At 40.4% G+C, this 17,625-nt stretch overlaps 2 protein-coding genes across 2 annotated transcripts in view; both read left to right on the forward strand.

Moving 5' to 3' along the window:
- The window catches only part of LOC149096667 (uncharacterized), a 71,108-nt gene that overhangs the window by 26,993 nt on the left and 26,490 nt on the right, over nucleotides 1-17,625 (forward strand). The window lies entirely within an intron of this gene.
- LOC110044849 (uncharacterized) overlaps nucleotides 1-17,625 on the forward strand; it is a 54,915-nt gene that overhangs the window by 15,295 nt on the left and 21,995 nt on the right. Inside the window, exons 11-25 of the mRNA XM_089281182.1 lie at nucleotides 90-184; nucleotides 533-661; nucleotides 846-963; nucleotides 1,139-1,317; nucleotides 2,058-2,261; nucleotides 2,518-2,619; nucleotides 4,379-4,667; nucleotides 4,981-5,178; nucleotides 5,600-5,837; nucleotides 6,320-6,482; nucleotides 7,638-7,829; nucleotides 8,230-8,420; nucleotides 15,547-15,676; nucleotides 16,184-16,282; nucleotides 17,445-17,619. Of these exons, the coding sequence (XP_089137308.1) occupies nucleotides 90-184; nucleotides 533-661; nucleotides 846-963; nucleotides 1,139-1,317; nucleotides 2,058-2,261; nucleotides 2,518-2,619; nucleotides 4,379-4,667; nucleotides 4,981-5,178; nucleotides 5,600-5,837; nucleotides 6,320-6,482; nucleotides 7,638-7,829; nucleotides 8,230-8,420; nucleotides 15,547-15,676; nucleotides 16,184-16,282; nucleotides 17,445-17,619 (2,502 nt within the window). The remainder of the gene's footprint in view (nucleotides 1-89; nucleotides 185-532; nucleotides 662-845; nucleotides 964-1,138; nucleotides 1,318-2,057; nucleotides 2,262-2,517; nucleotides 2,620-4,378; nucleotides 4,668-4,980; nucleotides 5,179-5,599; nucleotides 5,838-6,319; nucleotides 6,483-7,637; nucleotides 7,830-8,229; nucleotides 8,421-15,546; nucleotides 15,677-16,183; nucleotides 16,283-17,444; nucleotides 17,620-17,625) is intronic.

Below are 17,625 nucleotides of genomic sequence, written 5' to 3' on the forward strand. Positions count from 1 at the left end.
TTTAACTAAGAAAACTTGTGAATTCACAGTCAAATGATCCCTAATTACCATGAATTATAACTGACCGCTCTTGTTCCATTATTTTGTAGTTGGCTGTCCCGCTGACTGGCGGAACATAAAATCAACGTGCTTTGCGTTAAGAAGTGGAAGTAGGACTCTAAACGAAGCCAAAGATTATTGCCAGGTATGCAATTCACTGAGCCATTGGTTGCTTCAGAGAATTCCTGAGCAATGGGATTTCTCATGGTGGTGAAGACCAATTTGGTGTGGTTATGTAAAAATCTAAGAAAATATCAAAATGACGCTTTCGCCATAGTACAAAATATTGAAACAAAAACACTAGAGTAAAAAATTAATGTTAAAAATCGGAAACCTCGCCACTGATGATAAGTTTTGTCTCAGCTGTGATATATTCACGCTTGTACTAAGGACCAAACTCAGACATGGGAATGTTTTTCTTGCCTCAAGTTCATACTATAATTATTTCTCGCCCTCGCATCCTTTGACTTTTGTATTTTACTTGTGTTTAAAGTACTACGGAGGACATGTGGCATCGCCTTCTATACCAGATGATATGGAATTTATCAATATGGCGATACAGGCATCAAGACCAGATGGAAAACCACCTGTGCCTATATGGGTGACAACGAAAGATGACTTGGTATGTAATTACATTAAAACCAAAGAGTGGCATACTCTCTAGATAAACTTTATTGCAAGATGACCAAATGTCACAAAAAATGTTTTTGGAAGGCACCTAAGAGCACCAAAGTGAGCGATGAAGGTGTTGATTGCCCAAAAGGACACCATTTTACGCAGTTTTCATTCACTTTTTGTTTCAACAGGAAGAGGAGAGAGGTGGCGAACGAATTAGTCCGCAGTGTACAGTTATGACACACAACAGAGTTCAAAAAGAAGTCCCCTGTAACAGTCTTTACCCTTTTGTCTGCACAAGAACAGCTGGTAAGTCAAATAGATCGACCCGATCATCAGAAGTCCAATTTTTTTTGTACTTCTGATAGAAGTTTGAGCATCACAGAAGAACACTGAGTGAACTTCACGACTCGTTAGAAACCGATTTTACCGTTAGTGCGTTTTAGTTGTACTATTGTAGCTCTTAAATTCCCGTCTCTTTTAGTTATCCGCTGTCCAAATGGCTGTTTTCACAACGGCGACTGTGTTGGTGCCACATGCTTCTGCTACCGAGGGTGGACTGGACGTGACTGTTCTCAGTTTCACTGCAATGATATGCACAACTGCTCTGGCAATGGCCAATGTGTTGGACCAAACGTGTGCAAGTGCTTACCAGGATTTCTTGTAGGTTTAAAATCAAAGATTAGTAAATACATGTCGCTCGATCTTGTAAGATAAGTTGAGGTGTAAACATTAGAATTGAAGTAATGATTCCCAGTTCTTGGCTTTGTTCTATCTTGGCACGAAAATTACCTTAATTGTGCAAATCTTGGTTCGTGCCCTCCATCCCGAAACTTTTAGACTTGAGTTCGTTTGTGATCAGACCAATCATGTTGTAGCGGCGTGAATGTTAGCCAATGAAATACACAATTTTGATTGGTCAGTCATTATAACAGTCGGAAGACTATCTGGTGAGTCGCGCTGGCTGGTTCATTTAAACATCTTTTCGTCGCCACTTTCACAGGCTTCGGGTCAGAGTTATTTTCTGCTGAGTTCCGAGGTGTTTTTGTAATTATTCCGGAATTTTCAGTCGAGCTGAAAATTACTTGTTTCAAATTATGATTTTGTCGCTCGAAATTTAAGAGATGTCTCCGACGCGCTAGTTTCAAATAAAACTAAATCTCGTTACTTTTTTGTTGCGAGTGCTGTTGAAGTCAACGACATTTAAATCAATTTAGGAGCCAATCAAAATTATCTAACGGCTAACAATCGCACTGCTAGAATCGTGCTGTGATTGGTTAAAATTCATGGTTGAAGTCGTCGCAGAATAACACGGAAAGGGGCCGAGGAATCAAACCGAGCGTTAGGTGTTTAAATACTTTTTCTTTTGTCCTTGCTAAATAAAACACTTCGTTCTATCTCAGGGTCGAGGCTGTACCTATTCCTATTGCACCAAGTTTCACCGCTGTTTGACCTGTTCCCAAGATCCAGGATGTGGTTGGTGCGACAGCTCACAACAATGCATGCCGGGTACCTCTGTTGGGCCTTATGCCAAGCAGTGTCCAGGCTGGTTTTACTATACTTGTTATACTGTTGGCAGCGTTGACCATTGTTCCAACAATATACGGGTAAATACATGTGTCTATTAATAGCTGTCACTGATTCTGATTCGAAAGAGAGTTATCATTTTAAGGAAAGAATCAAACAGATGCAAGATCACAAACGAAAAGGTTTGAATTGGGTAATAAGTTCCATTAATATCTCCAGTTGTGAGCTGCATCTGTTTTCACATAAAAATTGGGTATTTAATGAGAAGGGAAATATTCGTCGACATTGATGATTTGAGTGGCCACCTCGATGAACACTGTTGTTGTTGTTTTACAGAGGGTTGACTGCACCAACAGACAATGTAACACAAGTCAAGAGACAACTACCTCAGAGTCATGCCAGAAGTGTGAAGATCTAGAGAAGTGCTATAATTATGTTGTGAGTTTCTGAAACCATTAATTACGATTTCAATATCGTTACAAAATGAGTAACCTGACCAGCCAATAAACTGGTTAAGGACTAACAATCTAGAAGTGCGGCCATTAATTACCCTTGCATCGTAATTTTGGGCAAGACACTTCTCTTGCACAGTTCCTTCCTCCGCATAGGTGTACTTACTTACATACTTTCTTACTGCCCTTATGCCTGCTGGCATGTAGGGCAGCAGCAGAGGCCCTCCACCGCTGCCTGCTATGGGCTAGCTTCAGCATCGTACCCTAAAGGATCTTCAACTCTCCCTCCACAGTTCTTCGTCAGGTGTTTTTGGGTCTTCCTCTTTTTCTCTTTCCTTCTGGTGTCCAATGGACGGCTACACGTGTGATGTACGTTGTCGGGTTCTCGTCTGAGCACGTGGCCGATCCATTTCCATTGCCTTCTCATGAGAATGATCTACATGCGCTCTTGATGACACTGAGCAAGTAACTCTTTGTTTGAGATGGTGTTTGAACAGAATATTCTATTAAATTAAGTTCTCTGTGTGGAAGACTGATAGCTTGGTTATGTCACTTAACTTACTTTCATTCTCCTACATTTTGAGCCGTACAGAAGGGTGGAGTCACACAGCTCTGGTACAGCCTTAGTTTGGTCTTGATGCTGTACTGTTAAGACTTCCGTATATTGTTGAGCATTCTGAATGCATTCCTGGCCTTGAGTAGACATTGCTGATGTGATTGCCTGCTCCCCCACCATGCCTGACTATGCTGCCTCGGTATGTAAGCTCCTCGTTTGTTGGGAGATCCTCTCCGTTCACTCGGATTGGTGGAGGATTTGTGATGTTTTAAATCATCAGCTCAATCTTCTTCTAGCTGATCTTCAGACCTGCATGTGTTGGTGGCTGTGGGAGATCAAAGCCAGATAGATCGTCGGCAAAGTCAGGATCTTCTAATATTGTGAAGGGGTTCTATCGTATGCCTTTTGCTTTCATTTATCCTCAGTTTTTCGACGCTCTCGTTTGTCTGCTCTCGCCTTTCTCTTCACGGTTCACGGTCCCTTCCCGAGTACAGTACTGTGTAAGCTGTAACGTCTCATCTCTGATGTAACTTGCGCCAGTTTCTCAGTGTGATACATTGTTCTCAGATTCCAGAATCCTATCTTGGTCTTGCACTTGGCGTTCAGAACTTCCATTATCCTGCCAGTGACTTCCTTTCGGCTTCCACAACTGACATTCATACGAGTATCTACCGATGTTCTGGGAGGCCCGCACACCCAGTATATACAGTTTCCTTTGCTACTGTTTCCGTAACAAAAACCTTTTTATGAGACTGGGTTATTAACCCTGTGCCCAACCCCCAAACCTCGAGGTCCATTGGATCACTTTTTGTCAGGCCTCTATCCTTTGACCTGTCCGGCTTAGGTGGCCCTACCAGGAGATGAATCGCCCGCTGGCATAGCTCTCAGGTTCATTGAGACGCACAAGCCCCCCGACCTCGACAAGCTAAGGTTGTGATCCTACGGGGTGTCCGCACATGATTCTAGAGTTAGTTACACTTCCGCACAGGTTTACGTAACTCTAAATTCCTGTAGATGGAAAGCTACCGGCCATTTGTAAATAAAGTTAGGATTAGAATCCCTACAAGGGCAGCCACAATATTCCCAGTCGCTTAAATATTTGACTGAAGCTTTAGTCTTGCAAGACTTTGAATTTTTCACAAATAAGCTAATTGTCTTCGATAAAGAAGGTCTGTTGATATCTTTATAGGAAAAGGGCAGATGCAGAGCATGGAATGAAACTCGTTGTCCTCATGGCTTTGTTCAAGTGGATTACACAGATCCAAATCGAATAAACAGCACCATATTAAAGAGTAACGTAAAAGTCATCGATCCCAACACCGCCATCATCTACAGCTGTCCCGTCCTCCTTCCTGGTCAAGACGATGCGACGTCGGTGTTTGTTGCCCCTAGAGATCTGGGAATCAAAGCTGGTGACGTGTTATCTAGCGCGCAAGCGGGCGGTGTGATGCACAAAGTTACTGACACCACAAACACGGGTAAGATTTACACGTGCACATTACGAGAATCCGTTATTAGCTGTTATTCTCAACTATTAACAGACCTTAGCACCCATCACTCTAGGGTTAATGGCTTCAATATTTTAAGGGAAGAGGCTCCTTGAAATCCCGGAGCTCATGAGATAGAATCGGACCCAGAGAGTCAGAGCTCAAGGGTGTTATCACCTTGGAGCCTTGACACAATTTTTGACTTTTGTTCCTTGAAGCAATTTATGGAACCTTTTTTTTTATCTTCTGGAGCCTTGGGTTCTTTTGAGACAAAGAATAATGTTGATTTTTTCACAATCTACAGGGCCATACACAATAATAATTGGAACACCCTCCAAGATTGAGGACGTCATTCAATATGCCGATTTTACTCAGAAAGTTTCTCCTATTCGCCTGGTCGATGACTCGACGCTGGATGAAGAACCAAACTTAGATGATTTGTATGGTCTAATTGATGGAAAAATTCAACTGATCAACACTGTTCTTCATGTGTTACCTGCGAGTGAGTCTTAAATGTATTCAATACAACAAATTTTCTTTAACAAGTTTGGATACATTTTATCGTTCTATTTGTAGGGAATTTATTTACTGGGCTCACAGCGGGATTCTTTTTTTAAATTTCACTTTAAAGTAAAGCAATTACAGACCGTTCACTGGGCCAGGATTTTCTTTCATTTGTTAGTTCATTGAAAGTATCACTTAATTATTTCTAACTACATCTGATTTAAAAGCCACGCAATCTGAGATTGTTTGCTAGTTACCTAATTGAGGCTGCTTTGGATCTGTATCCTCATTGCGTTTAAGAAGCTTGCAAATAAAGCAACGTTTCTATGGAATTGTCCGAGAAAGTCGGATAGAATTAAATGGAAACATTCTGTATTTTATCGATCTGTTGATCAATTCATCTTGAATTTGACTTTTAGACACGTCAGTTTTCAAGTGCGTAGGACACATTTACAAAGTGGACGATGATTTAGTGACCTCTCAGTTTCTGGTGATACGCAAAGATCACGCAGTAAATGTTAGACCAGGGGATGTAGTGGTATCTGCCCAGAGTCATGGATTTATAGAGAATGTGGTTAGAGTCAATCAAATTTCAGATATGGTGCTCATGGAAGCAGAACTTGAGAGGTGCACAGAGAACTCTACCTGGATACACAGGTAAGAGCACAACGGGTCGGTGAATAGGGGACACTTACTTCTGAAAGTTAAGTTGATAGTAGGCAATAAATCTATGGGATATTGTCTTTATGTGTTACAGAACTGTCAAAATTAACTTGATCAAGCTAGGGGCCGGCCAAGTAATGAAAGTTAGAATAAATCAAGTTTGGAAGTAATGAATGGCGTTTCTATTGGGAAAAATAACATGGCCAACATCTAGCCATCTTAACCGAACAAGCTTACTCAATGAAGGATTTATTATATGGGATAAAGAACAAATTTTCCTTGAGGGACACAGCGCGTAATCCCGAGCGGCATTTTGCGCTCTTGGATAGCCAATCACAGCGCAGGATCTGATTCATCTTGCCCGCTCAGCGTAGCCATATAATGAACTATGTTAAAACAAACACCAACCATCTTGGCCTCACACTTGTTCAATAACCCATATTACAGTAAAGTGTTTTTTTTCTTGTTTCTGTTAGATTTAAACCTCGTCTGCAAAATTTGAAATCTGACAGTGACGTGGTCTGTACCGGTGGTGATAACAGTTATAGATTAATAATAACTGAACCTGACAGTGAAAAACAACAGATATCAGTAAACGATTCCATCATAGGAAGGAGCAGTAATCCCTTTATCGCAAAGGTTGGTAACCTTTTTCTACCTGAATTTAGAAGAAATAAAAAGTAAACATCTTGATGCGATAACTGAAACTTAAGCTATCCCACGTATCAAGTCACAGCTCACACAAAAGGCACAATGATTTACAAATCTAGTCAGAACTAATAATAAAACTTTACAAATGGCGTAAACGGACTGACAAAATCAAGATGGTTTAAAGGGTGCCTTTAATTTTCCATCTAGAGTATGCTTCTTGGTCTTAAGATAAGAACTTTACTTAACCAAGCCTAAAAGCGGAACTCCCAGGCTGGGTCGTTCAAAGCCCGATTAAGCTAACCCAGGATAACCGATAATATTGATTTGAGCTTTGTAACTATGCGTTGAGTTTATATCGTTTTGCTACTCGTTTTGAGTTTGAATAATTTCAAACTACACAAAACACGAGCGGTGAAAAAACATTTTTATACCAAAGAAAATTAACCTTTGGTTAACTTTTAATCCTGGGTCATCGCTAACCGGCTTCCGAACAACCGAGCCCTAATAACAGTAAGTTAACCTGGCTTGGGCACGCGATCCAATCGAAAAAAAAAGAAAAAACAATACTTGGACAGCGGTCAACTTAAAAAAATACACTTGACCTCGATGAGCTCTGAACTTGAGTCCGCAATATAGTCACCATACTCATATAGGAAAGAAAGGAAACCCATGAATTGATTTTCTCGTGGTTTTTATGGTTAGCGGTATCGCCCATGGGAGGGTACGCACAATGACGACGGCGCCGACGGAGTCGCGCAACATGGCGGCCATACTGCCTTGGTTGATTGCGTACTTCTTTGATATTGGACATCCATTCTATGGTCAATTGGCACTTGTCAAGGCAAGGTATCCTCTGACCTGTATCACGAGACCATATCGCTGGCTCAAGTTTCGAGCTCTTGAAGTTGTTTGCTGACCGAGTGCTGTTTTTCGTTTAGATCGCGGGCTCAACCAGGTAAACTTGTAATCAGGTCGGGTTGTTCGGAAGCTGGTTAACGCTAACCCAGGAACGCTAAGCGAGGTATGAATTATTACTGTATGAAAATGTTTCACTGCTTATGTTTTGTAGAGTTTGACATGTTTGAGATTAGAGATTGGAGTGGATTTTTGGCACGTGTCTTAACCATTTCCTATTGCTTGTAGGTGGTGGAATCACACGTGACTGGGGATTTTTTACTGATTGAGGTTCTTCCAGTTCAATCTGTTTTAAATGGTACAGCTGTTACCATCGCAAGTCTAGATCAACTGCACAAAGAACACAGAAGGCACAAGAGGGATATCGACAAGGACACATATAGATTAACGAGGACTTATTCCGTGCCAAAGACATTATCGGTGAGTCAGTAAAAAGTTAACGCCGAAGTGTCCAAAAAATATGAATTGGACAATGTCCACGAAACAGTCAGTGAGTCGAAAGATAATCTGACTGAGCTGAGCGACTTAACCATCAGAGCCGTACTGATTGACTTCCTGTCTGCTTGACTGACTGACCGACTTACTGACTGACCGAATGAAAGACTGACTGACTGACTGACAGACGGACTGAGTGACTGACTGACTGACTGCTTGATTGATTGATTGATTGATTGACTGTACCTCCGAGCTGGCAATATTTATCCAACCTGAAGACTTGCCGACTAGCCAACTGAACGACCGGATTGCCAGATGGCTGGCCTGCCTTCATGATTCGTACAGACCGAACCAGATTGATTGGTTGCTTTTGTTTTATTTGTAGCTTCCTGATGGCAAGGGTTACATAACTGTCATACAGACGTTCAAAATTGACGCGGAAGTTATAGTATCAATGGGAGTGTTTACTGAAAAGGATAAGGATGGTAAGCAAATCATCAAAGACCGGTTTTTTGGTTTGGAGATAAAAGGTGAGGTCATCTACAACGTGGATGTGCAGATTGAAGTTAAAGTCAGGTACGTGGCTAAAATGTCACTTATAAATTTTACATTTTATATATATGTGTCTGGATTTATGAAAAGCGTGATAACCTGACATGTGTGAAAACGTGAAAACGTGAAAACCAAAAACTCTTCTAAGAAAATACGCAGGCTTTTTCACTCAGTCAATCACAGACCTTGCTTGCGTGTGGCTGGGTGGCTGCCAGCCCCCAAGGTTTGTCGTGCAAAGAAAATGACCAGTTCAACTGACACAATGCCTGTCTCTGTGGCCCACCCTACTCCCTGGGGTTAGGCCCTGGAGCTCCAGCTTGGAATCAACTTGTAGCCAGGCACCTGGGTTCTCTGACCTAGCCCTTTACGACGAAAGCCCCTTGCGTTTTCAAGCGCCGCAAAAGTTTGGCCCAAATTTGACGCCGTTTTCATAAATTTAGACATATATTGGCACAGAATGCCTGGAAAATCTTCCAGCATGCACCGGCATCCTCGGAGTGTCACCCACAACCAGTTGGGGGCAACAAGAGCTAAACTAGAGCCACCCCAAAACATTCTGCCCCAATACATGTCTGGATTTATGTAAACCGTGCTAAAGAAAATACACAGGCTTTTTCACTCAATCAATCACAGGTAGTCTGTCAATAAACAGCCTACTCACCCACCTTGCTTGTGACTGGCTAGCTGGCTGCCAGCCCCTAAGGCTGCAGGACGTAGGTGGCCAAGGCTCGTCCTGTAAAGAAAACCGCTCAACTGACAAAAATGCCTTTCTCTGTGACCCACTCCACCCCCTGGGGTTAGACCCTGGGGACTCCGCTTGGTATCGGCTAGTAGCTGGGAACCTGGACTGTCTGCTCCATCGGGAAACCGCCATGGGTTTTCCAGGGCATCAAAGGCCTCCCTGCCGGTTATCCCGGCAGGCAGGCCAAAAAGTTTTGCCCTAAATTTGACATGGTTTTCAGAGATTCAGACATATATATTTGATATCTTTAAAATTCTTGTATCAAACTAGGTTCACATATTTCATTAATATAGTTGTTTATTTAGTAAGGTTTTCCCGAATTAAATTGTAAATAATGTTAATTCTATGTGGCTAAGATATCTTTTAACTTGTAGTGTGTAGTGTCCCCAATTAGTTTATTTTAAAGCTTAAGAGTGATTTTCTGAGTGTCGAGAATCGGAAGACAGTCACGAAAAATCGATTTTTCTTTTATTTCGCCATAATATACCTTTGGGTGAACTTATTCATGGAAAAATGGTTTAAAGTTCCAACGATTTATTTTACGGCCAAAATTTAAGAAAGTTCGAAGTTTGCATATAATGGCGGTTGTCGCGGCTTAAAATGTATAGCATTTCACGCTTCTTTACGAAAACAGCGGGGGCGTAAAAACGATCCTATGAAAACAAAACTTGGCACAAATATTATTTCATTCTTATACTTTAAAATCGTGTAACAGGTTTCTCGAAGTTTTGTTTGTAGCTTTTTAACGAAGGGTATTTGTACAGCCGCCATTTGTGTCTCTTGGCAAGAAACAAATAAAGGCCAACTTTGACTAGTATAAATGGCCTCTTGTATATATCATTTGGTCAAAATATCTACATCTTAGGAAACCTTGGTTATTGTTTTTTTCACCCGAAAAGTTATAGCTCTGGGAATTAAATTGTTCTCCGTCAGCAAAATAAAATGTTACGGCATGTGAGCGAGTTCAATTTTATGCAAATCACAAGGTTATTCTTTGGAAGGCAACGGTTTAAAACAGGAAACAACGACTCACCGTTACTTACGTTCCTTCTGCTGCTATAGAAGCGACTTTAACTTCCCAGTGTCCTTGTGAGCTGTTCTGTGAAATATTTCCAGTAAAACAGCGAGCGTAAACGGCCATAGAATTCGACAAGGTCGACAGTGTTTATATTTGATATGAGACACTGAGTGGCACACACGGTCCTGGCTGTTTTCATCGTCTTGCTCAGTCGAGAGTCCTTTAGAAATATGAGAGAATATACGCTTCAAACCGTAGTAAATTAGTTACTCATATCCATATGCCTTATGTCGACTCATGAGTAAATAACTCAGTCCCCGTACACTAAGGGCCTGATTACATGGCGAATTTCAGCCCGGGCTGAAATTTCAGCACGGCTAGGGGGGCTGAAATTTTGTTGCGATTACATAAAGAATTTCAGCCCGGGCTGAAATATTAGCCTCGGCGCGAAATATGAAATTGTGTGCGAAAAGTCTCCAGAGAATCAAAATGGCGCCGAGAACACGAATCATGAAAATAGGCGCATTGCTTCTCTCGTAGTTTGACCTTTTGTTGGCGTTCAATTTTTAACTTTTTAGGATAGTAACACCCTACAATGATGATGGAACTGAAACGAAACCTGTCTCTCAGCCAGAAAGACGTACTTGCATAGAAAGAAAATATGTCCTCAAGCTTGCCGAGTTCATGGCTTCCCTGACAGCCTAGTTCTGTTTAACCTTGTCTCGATGTTCTTATATTCCATCTAAGCTTTGAAATTGGAGAGATTCTCTATTTTATCGCCTTTATTCCACTGAGATCGCTTCTACTTCGTAGCGGCAGCCATCTTATTTCCTGCATTTCAGCCCGGGCTGAAATTCCGTTTCGATTACATGGGATTTTTTCAGACTTTTCAGCCCGGGCTGAATTGCAGCCCGGGCTGAATCCTTCTTCATGTAATCGCCAATTTGATTTCATGAGAATTTGTTTCAGAAACCGGGCTGAAATTTCAGCCCGGCTAACCAGGCTGAAATTTCAGCTCGGGCTGAAATTCGCCATGTAATCAGGCCCTAAATAAACAATTCGAATGACCTCTGAGGTCAGGAGGTCACCTGATATGTCGTTATGTTATTTTTCCCCGGTTTCACATTACACGTGTAACGCCGTATTGAACATCACGGCATTTAGTTGAATTACGGTATTCAAAATCTCTTTAAAGACATTTCGATTTAAAAAGAAAATTGAAAAAGCAACATTTTGACGTAATTGTTAGCTTCTAAGATATCGTTCATAGATGCATGATACCCTGACATAATTTCAACACTAGATTGATCTCTTTGATGTCGACGTGATTCATAGTTTTGCGCGTAGTAACATTTGGCACACATCTAAACGTGCGCAAAGATAAATACTCAAAAATAAGAAACCGTTTATCTGCAGAAAAAGCTGGACCGCCGAAGATAATAATGTTTTAAATTCTGCATATTATTTATTCGAGTAACGCAAGCTACCTGCTTTCAGTAACGCTTCGTGTCGCTTAGCAAAAGTGACAAACTTACTCTATGCAAATAAAGGCTTAGTTACATTTGTTTCATTCTTTTATTTTTCTAATCTGAAATTTCTGTTATATAGGCTTAAGATTTTCTTTCCAAATTTACCGTTCAATTTCCTATCCCGGCCATATTTGAAGACATTCCTTCGCATTTGATTGCTGTAAAACTTTACAATCACATATCTTGAGGAAGTTCAATATTTGCCTGTGTCGTTAAAGGCGTCAAAAAAGTGTCAGACATTTATTATTTACTTGTTGAAGTTGTACTCTTAATAGTTTTAAGATACGCTTGCTAATACAAATCAAACATGTTCACTTCCTTATATTGTTATTGCGATATCTGTCAAGAGCAGCATGACATTTTGTGCGAAAAATTAAACAAGCATTTAATACATGATCCTCAGTTACAGCAGCACAGAGTTCATCCGTTTTAATGCTAATATGGCTTTTTAAAGTATGTCCAGGTAGATTCTTTTACGGCGAACAGGCTTGGGTGGCACTTCTAATTCCCTTTTTTCTTTCCTACTTTCTCCTCTCCAATATATGCCTGCTCGCAGGCTAGTGCCTCTCCATACAAATTCAGATTGCATTCTGTGCTAGGGAGTATTAGCCGTCACGACTTTTGAAATTAGTTTTCTTGGGAGTGGGGTGGGGATGGATTAGCGCTACTTCTAAAACCTAATCATAACAGCAAAATTTAGCCTCATAGGTGACTGAAATGACTAAAACACAGAAACACAGGCTGTGCCGTTTTAGTTAGCAACGGCTGGTGATATACGAGCAGCGAGAGCAAGGCTTATTTTTTTCGCGTGAGATTCGCGTTTTCAGCTCGTTCCTTTCGCGCCTCTAAATCACGCATTCACTGCCAAGGGCATTATTTATCTCCACTTATTACTAGTCCGTGTAACTGACGAAGTATGGAGATCTGACCCGGATAGTCGCTGCTTTAAAAACCACAGGCGGTGGTGCTATGCAGTAGGATCGTTTGCCTCCTTTGACTCATATTCGATATTTTTACCTACAAACCCGTGTAGACCATGCTGTATTTTCAAAATCAGGTAGTTTTCTACACGCTTTATTTCTGCAACGAAGTCGGTGACCCCCAGTTTTTTTTTTGCGTTTCTGACACAAGTAACTCATTATCTGACTGCTGTAAAAATTAAGAAAATATCTATCCACTGGAAAATTTTCGCGCGAACACCCTTAAATACGGCGTTACGCGTGTAATGTGAAACCGGGGAAAAGCAACATAATGACATATCAGGTGACCTCCTGACCTCAGAGGTCATCGGAGTTGTTTATTCGGTGTACGGAGACTGAGTTATTTACTCATGAGTCGACATGGGGCATATGGATATGAGAAACTAATTTACTACGGTTTGAAGCGTATATTCTCTCATATTTCTAAAGGACTCTCGACTGAGCAAGACGATGAAAACAGCCAGGACTGTGTGTGCCACTCAGTGTCTCATATCAAATATAAACATTGTCGACCTTGTCGAATTTTATGGCCGTTTACGCTCGCTGTTTTACTGGAAATATTTCACAGAACAGCTCACAAGGACACTGGGAAGTTAACATCGCTTCTATAGCAGCAGAAGGAACGTAAGTAACGGTGAGTCGTTGTTTCCTGTTTCAAACCGTTGACTTCCAAAGAATAACCTTGAGATTTGCATAAAATTGAACTCGCTTACATGCCGTAACATTTTATTTTACTGACGGAGAACATTTTCATTCCCAGAGCTATAACTTTTCGGGTGAAAAAAACAATAACCAAGGTTTCCTAAAATGTAGATATTTTGACTAAATGATATATACCAAAGGCCAGTTATACTAGTCAAAGTTGTCCTTTATTTGTTTCTTGCCAAGAGACACAAATGGCGGCTGTACAAATACCCTTCGTTAAAAAGCTACAAACAAAACTTGAAACAAAAACTTGAAACTTGTTATACGATTTTAAAGTATAAGAATGAAATAATATTTGTGCCAAGTTTTGTTTTCATAGGATCGTTTTTACGCCCCCGCTGTTTTCGTAAAGAAGCGTGAAATTCTGAACATTTTAAGCCGCGACAACCGCCATTATATGCAAATTTCGAACTTTCTTAAATTTTGGCCGTAAAATAAATCGTTGGAACTTTAAACTATTTTCCCATGAATAAGTTCACCCAAAGGTATGTTTTGGCGAAATAAAAGAAAAATCGATTTTTCGTAACTGTCTTCCTATTCTCAACACTCAGAAAATCACTCTTAATACCTTTTGACATTCGGTTCAAATGAAGTCTTCCTTTCATTTATTAATTCGAAGAATGATATATAATGGTAATTGAACTGAGTGGAGTGCAATTTGGTCTGAAATCATACGCGTGATTTCAAAATCGAACGAGCGCGTAGCGCGAGTTCGATTTGAAATCATAAGTATGATTTCAGACCAAAATTGCACGACATGAAGTTCAATTGCCACTTTTTTAGATCCATTTTGAAATCGCACAATTTTATCGCCTTAATTTTTAGACTTTTGGTGTATTGTTCCAGTAGCCGGTTTGTTAAAAAAAAGTGGAACCGGAAACGCCTTTACGTCTCATTTAGTATGCAAAACGATGTCATGTGCCTAAAACTCATCCGAGCATGACAAAGAAACAAGCGGTTTTGAAGTCAGAACGAAAATAGTCTGCTTCAGGTATAAAAGTTCAATTCTCGTCGCTTGAATCAATGATGGAAGGTCTTTCTTTCTTCTGTGGTTGAGGCTGAGACTTTTCATTGTCTTTGGAGAAGGAATTTGAAGGTGCATCCTGCGTAATTCTGCGATGGATTTCTTTTGAGTTGTGAAACTCCCTCGAGTGCACGATGCTCAGTGGATGGTTTGTTTTTTTTTCTTTCATACCGTTTAATGGCATGATTTTAAGGGATTCCAGCTCGTTATCATCTCCGTTTCTTTTTGTGACCTCGGCGAAGGACTCAATACTCAGGACCTTGTCAAGTTCTTGCGGCGCCATTTGTTTCAAGATATTTCCAAGATGGCGGGACTAACACCAGCTTCGTAAGACGTTCATTCATTCACTGTTTTGTGGAGCGGGGTGTATTTTGACTATGTTTATTCACAGCGACAGAGTTGAGCTGTTTTGTTGCTTCGTTTGAAACTACTAGAAACCTGGAAACATCTACCTTCTTGAGATGGCCCTGAATTTGTTGTTGTGTGGTTTTCGTTTGTTTATGTTTTACTGGACTCGGTATCATACGGATTTTGAGCAGATGTTGAAGAAAAATCGCCAAAATATTCATCAAAATGGACACTGAAAGTTGGAAACTTCCATTAAAGTAGGTGTTCAGCCTGAAGGAGCTGATAATCGTCATTTAGAAACTGTAATTAATTACATTCGTCAAGTTTTTTGGAAAAAAAAACACAATAACAACAAAGTTTTGGCAATACTAGTCGCTAAATTCTCCACACAATGGCTTTTTGCCTTTCATTTTCCTGAAATTTTATTGTTTACTTTAAACTAATATTGAAATCTGATTTGTTGTTTTGTTTTACTGTCCCATTCTCAATGGCTGAGAAAAAGATGCGATTTAGAGCAAAAAATAGTGCGATTCGTGAATAAATCGCACCATTGAGAGCCAATCAGATTGCAAGGATAGCCAGTGATTTCAAAAGGGATTTAATAAAGTGCGTTGTCGATGTCGTTGATATTCCTAGATCTGGCGTCGGCTTCGTCGATTCTGGCCAAATTTCCGTCAAGTTAACTGTCTTTGTCAATCTCACCGGCGTCCTTTCCGACACAATTATCGATAAAATTGTAGATGTGGTTACTGTAAATATTTTTTTTAATGTTTAGGTTTTTTCCTCCCGGATTTCTTTTTGCAGCGGAAATATGAAGGCAAGACGGCCCATTCATCCCCCCTTTGAGATAAGCTTTTACATTCCAATCGGGATTGTTACCATGCGATGTGCTTTGCTTCTGGAGACAAGCGCCAGCGCAGAAATACAAGCTATGGTAAGATCTTGTTTCCATTTCTGTTTCTGCTTTTTTTCTTTTTTTGTTTCTGTGTCTGTTTTCTTTCTGTTTTAACCGCTGTTGTTTGTTTTGTGTTTTGTTGTTGTTTTTTTCTTACATTTGTGCGAGACGTGGTGGATTAATAGTTAGCATGTTGGATTTCGGATCGAGCGGTCCTGGTTCGAAACTCAGCCTGGGCCAATGGGAGATGTTCTTGGCAAAGACAACCTTTCTCTTAATTCTGCTCTTCTCCGTTGAGGGGTTTTAATGGGCACTCACAGATTAAATGAATGAGGTAACCCTGTGATAGACTAGCATCCCACCCAGTGAGGTGTAGAAATACTCGTAGTCGCTTCTATAAGGAGATGTCGTAAACTGGACAAAATCGAAGTTAATTTTAAAAAAATGGGATTTCAGATCTGGTTGGGTTTTTTCATTTAAAATCTTCAGTTAAGGGTTCGACTCCACTGATTTGCATTCAATTTCAATGTTGGTACTGTTACCTAGGCAAAGGCATATGTTCCATTGTCGCTGAGGACTTCAGTTCGGTTGGCTGTGGGCGGATCCTCCACAGTTAGGGGTAGACGTAACATCATCAGCCCTGTTGTAAGTACTGCAAATCAGTCCCATCATTTTAAGCACTTTTTGGTATCCTGGTTTGCTAATCACCTTCAAATCCCAGATTGCACTGTAGGGGTTTCAATAACATTAGTTATAAGCGGCCACTGAAGATGTAATAGACGGCTGTGACCAGTAAAGGGGCCGCAAGGCCCCTTTCCCCTAGGGGGGTCTGGGGGCATGCCCCCCCCCCCCAGAAAAACTTGAAATCTAGAAGCTCGGAAATGCGATTTCCAGCGTTCTGGACATCAAAAAGCGCGCCGTTGATGGGTATTTTTATTGATCACAAAGCAGGATTTTTTTGGACAAGCTATAAATTTTTTGCAAAGAGGTGCATTTTGAATACCTTTCTAGGCAGGTATCTCTCAGTGACACTTGATATCCACTTAGGCAGTAATTTCTTTGAAGTCCTTTCTTAAAATAAGTACAACTTCTCTGCTACTCATTCAAATGTACCAGCATGGCAACAAACTGATTTTTAACTCTTCAGAAAAAATGAAGTGAGATAAACTTTACAACAAAATTCTTTCTACTAATATTCTTACAAAAGCAAAGCTCATTTACAACTTTTCATTGATTCTCGCTTTTGTAGCATTTAAAAATTTCAGTGGTCGTCGTTGTTGTTGTATTTGCTTTTTTTATTAATATCATTTTTATTTTCACTAATGAAATCCAAATAGACGGCGGTAAGAGGTCCTACAGGAGGCGGTAGACTGCCGGTAACCGGCTTTTATTGAAACCCCTGCTCTGGAATTTTATGTAGATTTTTTTTTTCCGAGGAGGACGTAAAACCGGAAAATGTGGAGAAAGTTTGGCAAGAGGCACAGATCATCGACAAATTAAACTCCACCCAAGTATGACCGGCTAGGAGACATTGATGGGAATGTGGCAACGTTATCTAACCCTCACCACCTTTGTTTCCTCCTAAATGTGATGAATTTGATTTCTTTGGTTATTTCACCGTGTAAGGTCCGATTAAGATTCGTATTCTAGTCTTACTGAAATATTGTAGTCAAATGCGCAATTATTCGTGCCCCTAATAGTAAATATTTGCAAAGCGTTCACCTGTAAGTCCATTAAACTTATCTCAATTATTCCATTTGTGTTATCATTTCATTACCTAGTAAAATGTAAGTAACTTGTTTTGCAGTTCAAGGTTTATACTCCTCGTTTAGATAAAGGCTCCGTTAAAACAGAAGCTGAGATAGCAGCAGAAGTTTTGTTCACTCCAAAGTTGACTTTTAAACTTCCATCTCTACCTAAATTTGTGAGAATACCTCTGAGGAAGCTTAAATCATTCTGGAAAAAGGTCGTCAAGAAATTCAGTAAGT

Source organism: Orbicella faveolata, unplaced genomic scaffold (genome assembly GCF_042242905.1).
Source record: "Orbicella faveolata isolate gen_17 unplaced genomic scaffold, um_ofav_v1 contig_48, whole genome shotgun sequence".
Lineage (NCBI taxonomy): Eukaryota > Metazoa > Cnidaria > Anthozoa > Scleractinia > Merulinidae > Orbicella > Orbicella faveolata.